At 37.9% G+C, this 13,339-nt stretch overlaps 1 protein-coding gene across 6 annotated transcripts in view; it reads left to right on the top strand.

The window, feature by feature from the left end:
- Positions 1-11,547, top strand: part of GADL1 (GAD like acidic amino acid decarboxylase 1) — a 129,685-nt gene extending 118,138 nt beyond the window's left edge. For all 6 annotated transcript variants that reach the window (XM_087947948.1, XM_087947951.1, XM_087947949.1 and 3 more), the window contains one exon: positions 10,289-11,547. In XM_087947948.1, the coding sequence (XP_087804074.1) occupies positions 10,289-10,462 (174 nt within the window). In that variant the 3' untranslated portion in view covers positions 10,463-11,547. The remainder of the gene's footprint in view (positions 1-10,288) is intronic.
- Positions 11,548-13,339: the final 1,792 nt, after the last annotated feature.

The raw sequence follows: 13,339 nt of genomic DNA, 5'->3' as shown, positions 1-13,339 counted from the left end.
TTGAAATATATAAAGCAGGATTTCTCAACACTGAAAATTTTAAGATGCAGGGATTTCAGTTCCCAGAATATTCCAGTCAGCATTCTGACTGTCACCAATAAAAGAGAATATTTGCAGTTCAAGGTTAAAATGAGAAGGTTGGTTTTCTTGCAGACATTCCATTACCCAAACTATAAGTGCTAGTAAGGAATGGGGTTTACTCTTGGTTTATATTCTGGTATTACCCTGGCAGTGTTGATGGGAATGGTCTTGAAGGGCTGTTTACTATTGGTGTGTTTGTCAATTCTTTGATTGATATATTATTTACTTCTTGATTGTTAATCTGATCTTGGGGTTAAGCTATGCTCATCTGGATATTGATTGCTGGTGGGAAGATGTTTTGGTCTTTTTGTTCCCTTTTTGGCTCATCACTTTTGCACAGTATGTAGATGTTGTTTATGTCTGTGTCAATTGATAGCTAATTTATCAGAGTGCCAATTCTCTAGCATTTTTGGGCTTGGCTTGGTCTAGGATGGTCACAGTTTCCCACTTGAAATTAAGTCTGTCTATACATTGTGAAATTAAATAATTTTCATCATGTCTTCTGACTTCTAGTTGATGTTTATGGATGCATTCTGCTAGTCTTTTGCCTGTTTGTCCTATATTAGTGGCTGTTGTTGCAGTCTTTACACCTATGTTGTAGATCAGTGGTCCCCAACCTTTTTTGTACCAGGGACCGGTTTCAAGCAGAAATTTTTGCAAGGACCGGGGAGAGAGAGAGAGGAGGGGGGCTTTTCCTGTCGCCGCAGCTATTCCGAAATGCCCGTTTCACCCCCACCCCCACCCCGCCCACCCGCTTCAATCCACAGTGTCCCGTTCTGCCTGCCTGCCTGCCTGCCTTAGTTTCTGGTTGTTTGGGAGCAGCTTCGGCTGAGAATAATAACTATTCGCTCTTTTACTCAGCGAAGCTGTTCCGATTCAACCATTAACGAAGGCAGGCAGGCAGGCAGAACGGAGCACTGGGTTGAATTCCTGCAGCAGGCGGGCGGGCGGGCGGACAGGGTGGGGGTGGGGAGAAACGGGCGCTCGGCGACAGGAAAAGCCCCCCTTCTTTGAAGCAGTTTCTTCCTGTGCTGGTGGAGGAGCGAGAGAGCGACTGAGAGAGCTGACCCAGAGAGAAGGACAGGCTTCGGTTGCTTCCTCCTCCCCTTCTTTCATTTGTGTCCTTGATCCCCGATCCCAGCAGCATTCACCGAAGGTGAAGAAAGCCGCCATTTTTTTAAAAAAAATTCTTTGCGGCCCGGTAGAGAGTGCTCCACGGCCCGGTACCGGTCCGCGGCCCGGTGGTTGGGGACCCCTGTTGTAGATGACTCATATTTTTTTCTTCTAGAAGGATTAGAATTCTTCTAATTCTTTTGAATTATTTAGGATGCTTTTGAGGGCTATAGTTGGTTAGTGTACTATACTGATTTCCATTCTCTATCTGTGAATTCTGGGAATTGAAGTTCACATGACTTAAAGTTGCCAGGGCTGAGAAACTGTAATATAGATAGACCATCATTACTCAATTTTAGATCTGAGTTGTTTGTTATACTATAACTGCCTGGGATTTTAGGTATTATGATGGTTAGTAGTAGCCATTTTGAAAGACTTTAATTTGGGAAGAGCTGAATAGAGGCTGGACAGGGATGGAGATAATGATTTCTTTGGTTGTGAAATGGCATTAATCGGTAACAGTAGTCCTGTTCAGTTTTTAGGATTTTAGCAAGGAATATTCCCTTCAGTCTTTCCAGATTCCAAAGTTAATACTAATACAAACTTGATCTATTATTTTTTATTCCTTTACTCACATATATTTCTGTTTGAGCACTGGCTCAGTGGCCTTGAAATGGAGATGAGCACTGCAACAACTAATTATTGTCAACAGCCAGCAGAACAAAATCCGCAGGGACTCTACCTTTTATCTTTTATTCACATATATACATAGATATTTTGTTGCAACCTTAAATCATTTGTTGCAAAACAAATGATTAAATCTTAAATACCATCTGCATTCTATCAGTGCCCTTAGGCATTTTAGAAAATATAATTACTCATTTGTCAGACAGATATTTTCCTTAGCAGGAAAAAGGATACAGACAAATTGAGATTATGAAGGAATTATAGCAGTCTAGAACAGGAGTGTCAAACTCCTGTCGTTGTGGCAGCTTCATGTGACTTTTTCCCCTTCACTAAACCGGGCATGGGTGTGGCCAGCACATGATGCATCCAGCCTGTGGGCCAGGAATTTGACAGCCCTGTTCTAGAAGTAGTGGTCAGTGACCTGGTTTGTCTTCTAATAGAATAGCAAAAGAGAATTTGGTATTTGTGGGGAGATGGCTTCTGCAAAGACTTTATTTTATTTATATGGTACCCATTTAATTTGCATGATTCTGGGCAGCTGAATAGTTTCATTGTCTCCTGTCCTTTGTTGAAGTGTTAATATGCATCCAAGCAAGTCTTATTTCCTAGCCTAATATATCTCATAGGGAAATTGAATTTTGTGGGATTTTTTTCATACCTTTCTGATTCCAAGCCCAATAGGTTATGTGTATCTTTGCTAGTCTGTAATAAAAATTGACTGATTAAATGTGTGTCTGTTATTTATTTATTTGAATGAATGCAGGCATGCATGCATGCATTACTTTTTCTTCTTTAGTAAATTTTGTAACAATTTATTTATATGAGTGTTCAAATCTGCAGGATCTAGAACAATCCATTATTTACTTGGTAGAGAATGTGCTCTATATGTAATGGACCCACTTTATATCCTTTTAAGGGGATTCTAACTTTGTGAGATGGTGGGTGCAGCATCACAAATCTAGCCCTTTCCTTATTGTATGTACATTAACATTGCATGAACTTACAATAAGGGTAGTATTCAGAAAGTGATGTTGTACCCATCATATTGCTTCTCCATCTTAGACATCTCTAGTTGTAAAGCTGAGGAAGATCCTTGGAAAGATATATCTAGGAACAGTATATCCCACATGAATAGTTGGACTAAAAAGATTGTTCTGTGTATGCATAGTCATATGTTAAAGTAAGCAGCCCAAAATACATAATGCAGACATTAAACTGCTTCTTTACCTACATTAACAATGAAATTGTGACTTTACCTTCTTTGGGACTGGATGATAGTCATAGAAAGACTAACTTCTAGAAATTGTTTTGAAATTATAAACAATAGAATAATGAGTACAAGATGCATAAATATAATAGTGAGCCCGCCTAAAAATGCTTATCTTGCCTCTAAACAGACCATAAACTAAATATTGCTTAAGCATTTGGGCTGTTTTCAAAAAAACTGATTACTGAAATAATCCACAGAACTCAAATTAGAGTTCTCATATCTAAGCTGAAAAAAGCCAGCCGTTGCAGCCATCTATGACTATAAGAGCAACATTTGATCTCCTGTAAGAGCTAATTATGTGCCTGATGCTTTAGAGATGATGCAACCTTCTTTAAAATAGGAGATGCACTAGCGGTGTGCAATTGAAATTGAAAACTGTTACTTTGAGTCAAAAGTCCTTTTTTACCAACCTTACTGTGAGTGTTTTTACAATGTTCCAAGTTGTTCCAACCATTCTGGAACATTTCATTTCAAAAGGCTTTATTATGAGTTCAGAACAGGTGCTTTGAGTTTGTAATGGATTATTGGAAAAGTATTGGAACATTTTCTGTAACTCGAGTTTGGAACCAAATATTGTGAATTCCAAATGGCCCATATTGATTTTGAAACATTTTGAATTTGAAATGATTTCATAACTCTAATAGACACCAAGAATTAAACTACTCATTACTGTTTATTAACATTTGTTAAGTCCATTACCTACTGAGCCAGTGGGTTCACCCCTCATCCTCAGATAGCCTTTCATAGGCTTTGAAAACATGAGAAATTCATCTCAATTCTGACTGGTGATGCTGAAGAATACCATGTTGATCCCCTCAGCAGGTGTTTTATCACAGCATGAAAGTATCCTTAGTAAACTTTGTTTGTTCTTTTTCCTTAAGCATCTATCTGTAGATATTAAGGGGCTTGATTCTATTTAAATATCTGTGCTCTGTTCAATATATAATCCACAATATGTAACCGAAGGAGTCTAAACAAAGTTTCCTCAAAACTTTTGCTGCAAAATATCTCCTCAAGAAAAAAAAGCACCAGTGTCATCTGCATCAAATTGCAATAGAATCACAATATCCATGCATGCAACAACATCATCATGTACAATAATGCCACCCTTAAACATTTGTATCTTTATATCCAACACAAATAATTATCTAAGTTATAATTAAATCACACATGTTCTCATTCTCCCCACCACCACCACTTCCCACAGATGCCCATGAAAGGCACTTGATGGGAATCTGGTATACTTCTATATAATGCCTGCTTAATCAAACCTATTGTCTGGGAAACTATGATTGTAAGTTCCTAATGAGACCACACATGTACCCTTCCTAAATAGCATTGTCTGGGCAAATAAAGACATCAATTTCTTCCTTGAGTAATATCCACTAGTTCTGAAAAAGTGAAAATTATTAATTGTAATTTGACAACCACATTTACCCTTCCATTTTGTTGTAGGATACAGAACAAGAGAAATTCTGTTTTCAGTCATGGACTGCAATAATTTATTAGTGGTTTAAGAATCTGGGCCCAGAACAAATTCTAGACAAAAGAAAAACATCTTTGTGTTTTTGCTGTCTGTCTTGGCAAAAGGACCAAAGCTGTGGCAACAGTTGAGATTGCATTTGTTCTAGTCAGAATGACAGCTAACAAATGAACCCAGTTTGGTTTTAATTAGTGTAGAAGAAGAAAACTTGTATATTCTTCTGTGATCAGCTTTGCAAAATAAGTATAAAGGCAAAATATCCATGGTATTTTACTCATCTGCATGGTTTTTTTAAAGATAAAAAAAGGTCACCAATTTGAAATAAAAAAATAATGCTTTTGGTAGTTATTATAAATTGTGATGATAGAAACCAAGCTTTGATGTAATATTAACCTTCATTTCTTCTTGTTTTAATCTCCTCTGATATATGAATTATTGAATAAATCTTCTATTCATTTGAAATTTGGGACTTTTGTTTTCAATTTTTAAAGTGGCATATTGGCCTACATAACAATATTTAGTTAAGTGAATGTATCCCAGTAAAGATTATTTAGTGGTTTAGTGAAACTCCCAGGAATAGCAAAGATAGATGAGTCATTCCAAATTATTCATTGTAGAGTATATATTTAAAGAACTTTATGCTGTGCAAAAGAAACAACTTCGGAACCTACCAATATTTTCTCAGAATTGGGTAGAATTGGGTTTGCAATAGAAAGCCTTGTAAAATTAGATGTTTTTTTTAATATAGTCACATTTTGTTATAAAATATTTGAGATCCTATTTTTGTCAGAGGAGAGCTGAGCAATTCAAATAGGCCAATGACATTTGCAGAAATAAGAGGTTGGGCAATTAGAGCCTCCCCCCCTAGATTATTTTTTCTCAAGTAATTGCAACCAGCTGCACATTTTTCAAATTAACATAAATTAATAATCTGCGCATATCATCTTGAAATATATCCAAGAAAGCAGAAGGAAGCTCTGTGGAATTTAATAAATCTTTCTCTGAGATGTAAACTACACTCTGAGAATTTTATGAATTTTCACTATCTTGAAACAGCAGGATTCCTCATTATCTTTCTTCTTTATTTGCATTATTCCCTGAATTAGAAATGTATTTATATAATTGAAATATTTATAGTCACCCATCTTACATTGAAAGCAAGATCTCCCAATAAAACTAATATGTTAAATATCCAGCACCAAAGTTAAAGTTCCCCATTAAATCCTCTTATCTACCTAAGCCTATCTCAGCACTTGAACCAGGTCTTAACTGCTTTTTGGAAGGATGCCTGCTGAACTTCAAGGGGAAGGGGGTCTATAGAGCAGGGCTGCCATGAAAAATAACTTACAAGATCTCATAAAATAGCAATGTTTAAGGGAAGGCACTAGGAGCTTGCTACCTTATCTGATAACATAGAATTGTTAGATGTCCTTAGGGAGAAGCAATCCTGCAGATAATCTGACCTTTGCCATATACACTTTAAAGATAATAACCAGCATTCAGAGGGAAACAGGAAGCCAATGAAACATATGCAGTAGAGGTGTTACATAAGTAAACATCACTATCCATGCCCCAACATTATGGACCAGTTGTAGAAGCTCATTGCAGTAATCCAAATAGGAACTGATTAAGACATGGGTGATCATAACAAAGGCTTCCTGTTCCAGGAAAGGGCACAAATGGCATGCCAGACAAATCTGGGGGAAACTCTCCTCCTCCCAGCTATGGCTGTTGCTTCAGTAAATGCCATCAGAGTTGCCAAACTGTGCACAGTTCAGGAGAATGCCACCTCATCTAGAGTCAGAGATGAAATATCACTGGGTCTTGGTGCTCCAAAACACAGAGTGATTCTGTCTTGCCATGAGTTGAGTTGAAGCCAGTTTCTTCCCATCCAGTGCCTTGAACCTTCAGGCCCTTGAACAGCATTCATGATTCAGCTGGATAATTTTAAATGTACCACCAGTTTGATGATATGCTTATGTTCTCCTGAGTTTACCATTAATATCCATTAATAGCCTAAATAAAAGTCTAAATAAAAATTACATTTACTCTAGAGAGAAGTAGAAATAGGCAGAGACAAATTAAAATGAAAATTATAGATGCCTATTTCTATTTCTCTCTAAAGTAAATGTAATTTTATTTGAACTTTATTTAGGCTATTAATGGATATTAATGGTAAACTCAGAGAGACATAAGCATATCATCAACTGGTGGTGCATTTAAAATTGTCCAGCTGAATCATGAATGCTGTTCAAGGGCCTGAAGGTTCAAGGCACTGGATGGGAAGAAACTGGCTTCAACTCAATTCATGGCAAGACAGAATCACTCTGTGTTTTGGAGCACCAAGACCCAGTGATATTTTTAAGGCAATTGCCTTATACATTAATGGACTGATATTGAACATGTGGTTTAACTGCAAAATATATTGTGAGTGTCTAATATTTATATAAAATTAATATTTAAGTTTTATCAAGTGAAATGTAGCTTGCAAATGTTGTAAGAGACATGTAACACTATTAAGTCAAATAAGACAGCATCCTATTTCTTCCAGAGACTGCCTCTGGCTTTTTCACGTCTAGAAAATGAGTACAAAACAGAGTCAGCAGGGTATTTGTTCTTTGTAAAGAAGTCCCCCAGAGCATGTTGAAGAGATATGGCAAGTATTTATTTTCTAAATGGCTACTTATCAGGCTATGGTTTTCAGCAGAGACTGAGAAGAGTTGATTTTGCTTCTTTTGGGTGACATTTTTCCTGTAATTTTAATGGAACTGCACTGCTGGCCTTTATGAACCTTATCATTTCCACATGCAGTTGGACTATGAATTCTCTACCCTGTAGTTAGAAGAGACCATATTGTATTGTAAACACATCTTGGAATGTACAAACTATTTGTAGGACTAAAATAAATTTCTGAACAAGTGTGTGGGGATGTAGTTTAGCAGGAGGAACGTAGGTTGAACATGGCATCTAATTCTGAATAAACTTATTACCTGTTGTTAGACGATTACATGGGGTTCTATCAGTTCTATCCGGTTCTATAGAACCCCTTGTTAACTTTCTAAGCAGTTCGGAGAACTGGTAGTTAGAAGCAATCTCCCTTTGTTTTTTGTTTTTTCACCCTTATTACATTCTTGGCAGACAGCCTAGACTTCCTGTCTCCGGAGCTTTGGGGGCTTGGCTTTCTTAAAGGGGAAGGGTTGTTTTAAGATTTTTAGACTGCTGTTGGGAGGAAATACTGTAGTTCCCTGGACAATCAGCACTTTGAAGAAATAATTGAATAATGAAGCAAAGCTTTAGTGACAGGGAACCAAGATGAGTGACATTCAGCAAGACTTCTTGGCTAGCGAGAAAGATTGACATTCAAACATGAGTGTACATACCCTTTCTGAGTTTTGGTCTAAAACTGGTTTTTGGGGAAGGTTAACTCTGTGCTTGGTGATGTTTAATCCTGTGTTTATTGATGGGATAGTTTTCCCTATTCAGCTTCAACAAGCAACATCTACTGTTGTGATTTAATTATTTGTATTGTGTTTGAATTTTTTCTTGCCTCATGGTTTCTTCTTCTATCTGGGGAGGGGGTCTGCCTTCACTGCTTTAGTACTATCTAGCACTGTACTTCCAATAGGCAGGATGCAAGCTTGGCACTGGTTTTTTTACTGCCTTTCTGGGGGTCATGCGATCCTTAAATAGGGATGAATTCCTTAGGATATCTTGTGAGGTGAGCGAGACCAGCTGGTATCTTTAAGTGGTGCAAATGGATCTAAGGATTGCTTTTCCTGGGTGTGCTTTTTCTGGAGAGCTTAAATGACCTCTCTGCTGAAGGGTTTCACTTTATGAGCAAGAGTTGGCTGCTTGATTGTTATCACTGCATTTTAACTATTTTCTCATTCCTCAAGGTGCTCTGGCACCCTGCCTGATTTGTAATTCCGGCTTGCAGGTATTTTTAATCTAATGATTAGTATTTAGGGCAGCTTTTTACAAGCAAAGAAGCTTTTTGTATTTTTGTACAGGTAATCCTTGACTTACAACAGTTCATTTTGTGACCATTCAAAGTTACAATGGCACTGAAAAAAGTGACTAATGACCATTTTTCACACTTATGACCGTTGCAGCATCCCCACTGTCATGAGAGGACAGGTGAAGAGAAGCACCCCTTGACATGAGTGATGTCAAGTTGGCCACACCCACCCAGTCACATGACCACCAAGCCATACCCACCAACTAAGCCACAACCACAGAACCGGTTGTTAAAAAAACCTGAATCCCACCCCTGATGTACTCCCTGACTTACATCCACAACAGGACCTAGAAAATTCACTGTTTAAGTAGAGTAGTTGTTAAGTGAGGCATCACACGCCTGCACTCAATTTTACAACCTTTTTTGCTGCAATCATTAAGTAAGACAATATGTGAACATGACTTGCGCTTTCCATGGTAGCTTTCCCATTAACTATGCTTGATAGAGGCTGGCTGATAAGGTCACAAATGTTGATTCCAGATGCTGTGACTATAGTAAAACATATGACAATTGCCAAACACCCAAATCACAATCATGTCATTTCAGGGACATGACAATGATTGTAAGAATAAACATCAGTTGTAAGTAACTTTTTTTCAGCCCCATCATAACTTTGAGCAGTTGCTAATCGAACAGTTGTAAGTCAAAGAATACCTATGTGTTTGTAAAATGAAAGATGCCAGAAAGCAAAGAGTTCTTATTCGACCTGTCCAATATTTTTATCCAGACTTTCAAACAAACCATAGCTCTTAGCCATGGTGCCAGAGAGGCACTATGCATATGTCACAATTATTATTTTTTCTCTGTTGCTTATTTTTCCTTTGCTGGGTTTGGAATTCCTATAATTCCTTTTCTTCTTATTAATTTAATGTTCCTAAACTCATTATATTAACTGATTGGGGGATTATTTAATATTGTTCTGTTTACTTTTTACTTTAATAACAACAAAAAACCAGCACAACAGAAAATATATTATAGAATCATTCTTTCAAAATAACAAGTCAACCAAATAAATGAACTGGGGTAAGTTTGATAACATAAATCTGTATATATTAATAATTGTGCACCATAGTATTTAAAGATGCATGTTGATTTCTGTCCATAAAGTTACACCATTCTATGCTTTTTCAGTATTGACACTTTTGAATTACTTTGTTATACTTTTCTCTTTTTTATATCAAATATCCTATATTTTTTATTGAAGGGCTTAGAATACATGGGAAATACACTATGAAATGCAATTGGAATTAGGCTGCTTTGGTCTTTGGCTAGATTCACTATTTATTTATTTAATTAGATAGTGTTTTTCTTATTTATTTAGTTAGATAGTGTTGGGTATAGAAAGTTTTTGTTGCATAATACAGTTTATACATGGATGGGAAATCAATTGACCAGTCAGTCAACAAGTTGGATTTTCGTGTAAAGGAGTATCAAGTATGGAATGGAAAGTTTCAGTATAGCACATAGATTAACTTTCTAAAAAGCTACTTCAGCCCTAAAAAGTCTTAATACAACTTGCATAAAACCATGCAAATGGTTGCTTCCCCTTTCTTTCTTTATTTGTGATTCTTATCCTATATCAAATATTTCTTTGCTAATTATTATTCTGAATGCATATTTCACTTCTATATTTCAGGTTGCGCCCATCATTAAAGAAAGAATGATGAAAAAGGGTAGCATGATGCTGGGTTATCAACCTCATCGTGGAAAAGTTAATTTCTTCCGCCAGGTCATCATTAGCCCCCAGGTGATCCATGAAGACATGGACTTCCTACTTGATGAGATTGATTCGCTTGGGAAAGACTTGTAGCTGATGCCCCCAAACACTAGGAGAAGCTTCTGTGTGTGGAGTTTATAGACTAAATTAGTTAATGACACAATATTATTAGACTTTATGATCCATATAAAAATGCTCAGAGGTGTGTAGACTTTTTATACCAAGCATATGTTTAACATTTAAATTATAAAGGGAATTTTATAATGATGGAGTGATATATAAATCACAGCCCTTTAGAAAAATAAAGTGTTACATGAACAATAGGTAGGATATATCATATTTCCTGAATACATTCATGTTTTTGAATAGAGATTCAAATAGATCCATATTGTAAAATATCACCTATCTTTGGACAGTTAATTTCATGTAGCAGCCTTTTCCATTGATAGATTGGGATTGCCACTTTTCTTATTCCAAACAGTATGACTAAAAGCTGGGATGGCTGGGAATTATCCTCCAACTGGAAAACACGGGTGAGGTAAACTGATTTGTGATGTCTGAATCTGTTTTAAACACTAAAATATCAGCAGGCATTTTAGAAATGTATTCAAGTTTTAAAAAGATTGTGCATATGTTCACATATAGATTTTAGTGTTTTTTTAAAATGTAGTATAGCTATTTAAAGTAAGGATTTTGGCACTTATTTAGTATCACTTATGTGATACTAACCATCACATAAACCATCAGCATTCATCTACCTAACTATAAACTTGTTAAAGAATATACTAAAACAATTATGGAATCATTTGACATATGCTGTTATATTCAAATACATCAGTTAAATGGTATTGTGAAGATGGAAAGGCCTATAATATTTCCCACTATTTATTTGTGTATTGCACTACATATTAACAAAACTGATCTTATTTTTTATTGATTCATATAGGGATTCTATTATATTTGCTAATTTAAATGTTGACATTACATTTGAAGCATGATATAATATTTAATTTAGTAAAGTCCCATGTTGTTTCTTCCTGCTTTTATGGTTACAAAATTCTCTAGATTCAGTGCTGTAAGAGATATTCCTTGTAGCAGCATATTTCAGTTTAGCAAGTACACATTTCTTATGTTTTTAGATGATTGATATAAATGCTTTATAATAAATACTTTATCAAAAAGTCCCTGATTATTCCTCCTTCTATAGCACTACCAACAAAATGTATGAACAGATTATTGTAATCACAAGATGTTACAATAACACACAAACCAACTAAAGCCATCCAATATATAATACTGTGTTTCCTGCAAATAAGCCGTACCCAAAAATAAGCCCTAATCTGATTTTTTAAAAGCCCTATCCCCAAAATAAGCCCTAGTAAAGATCATCATCAGCGCAAGGGGAGTCATGGCCAGACCAGGAGTCAGTGAGCTTGCAGGGGTCAACAGTGTCTGGCAGCAACCGTGGGCAAGCAGAAAAATGGGATGGAGTGGGCGAATACGGCAGATGTGTAAATCTCCCAAATACAGTTAGACCAAAGGGCAGAAAATAAAACATTGCAAAAAAAATTATAAGTAAAAGGAGGGTATTCTATCTTACTTCTGGGTATACTGGTTCAGAAGCCCACATAAATTAAAGGCCTGATGAAGCTGTAACAACCCTCCCCCCCCCCGCCCCGGATGAGGAAGCAGTGATGATGAAGCTAGAGACAAAACTTGTCTTCCCCACCCTCCAGGCTAGAAACAGCCAATGACCACCCACCAATCACATGTTCTCTCAAACATGGGCAGCAATCCTGGTTCTTACCACAGTGGCTCTTTATCTTCCCCAGTTACCTCATGGAGGCTTAGCCCCTTCCCTTCCTGACAGCATGACTCCAGTGTCCAGGCTTTGGCGCCAAGCATTGCTTGTGCATGGGAGGGGCACAAAGCATGACTCTGTAGTGGTGGAATCAGCAATGTGGGAAAAGTGCCACCCTGAGCTCATCCTGTATGCAACTTGGGCCCTTAATCACATGATTGGCTGAGCACATCAGAATCGCCTTCCCCTTTTGCCTCTGCCCAGCTGCTGGGTCTGCTGCACCTTCTGCTGCTAGTCTTATGGGGGCTCTTTGCCCTCCCGGCTGAGTTGCTCTCAGTCACTCTGCTTGGCTGGTCCTGCCCTGAAGTTGGCCCAGATCTACAACCTCTGGAGCACCTGTCCCCACCACTAGCCTGTCAGAGTCCTTCACTAGTGGGCACTAGTAGAGCCATACTGCTCATACTGCCTCACCCACCATTACCTTCGGGCTGCGCCCCTCTCTTTTCCTGTGCAGCTTCAGTGCATGTCTGGCAAGTCAAGAGACAGTGGGATGGATTGATACCTGAATTAATGGAGGCAGGTGATTCTGACACAAGGCGGCACCAGCAGCAGGCAGAGGCATGGGGGGCAGGTGATCCTGATGCACTGCATGGCCTTCTGCTTGTCATAGCAGCAGCTTGAGCAAGATCTTAGCTCCAATGTCCCAGCAGCAGCAGGGACAGCAGGCAGGGTGGGGAGAGACCGAGATGCGTTGAGAACTTGGCCTATCGCAGCTGTGGGCAAGCAGATAGTGGGATAGAGAGGGCCATCCTAGCAGTAGCAGTGCTCCCACTCCCATAAACCCCCACATTCACCACCTGTACATGAACAAAAATAAGACATCCCAAAAAATAAACCCTAGTACTTATTTTAGAGCCCCCCAAAATGTAAGTCCAAGTCTTGTTTTTGGGAAACTCAGTAAGTAAAGCCAAAAGACTTGAGTAGCCCAAGAAGAAATAACAGGAATAACAAGTGGGAAAGGGGAAGGGAATGGTTTTTTACACTTGCACTCTACTTATACAAATGCAGGTTCACACATTCACCTGCCACTTGCATAGCCTGGTTCCAATGGGCCGTGGCTCAGCACAGCTATGGACTGGGGGTTGGGGGAACCTGATCTACAATACATA

Source organism: Notechis scutatus, chromosome Z, assembly GCF_049901735.1.
Source record: "Notechis scutatus isolate UNSWTSFEM ecotype Mainland chromosome Z, rNotScu1.2, whole genome shotgun sequence".
Lineage (NCBI taxonomy): Eukaryota > Metazoa > Chordata > Lepidosauria > Squamata > Elapidae > Notechis > Notechis scutatus.
Note: the sequence above shows the minus strand (reverse complement) of the source record. Positions and strands in the feature narration are given on the sequence as shown.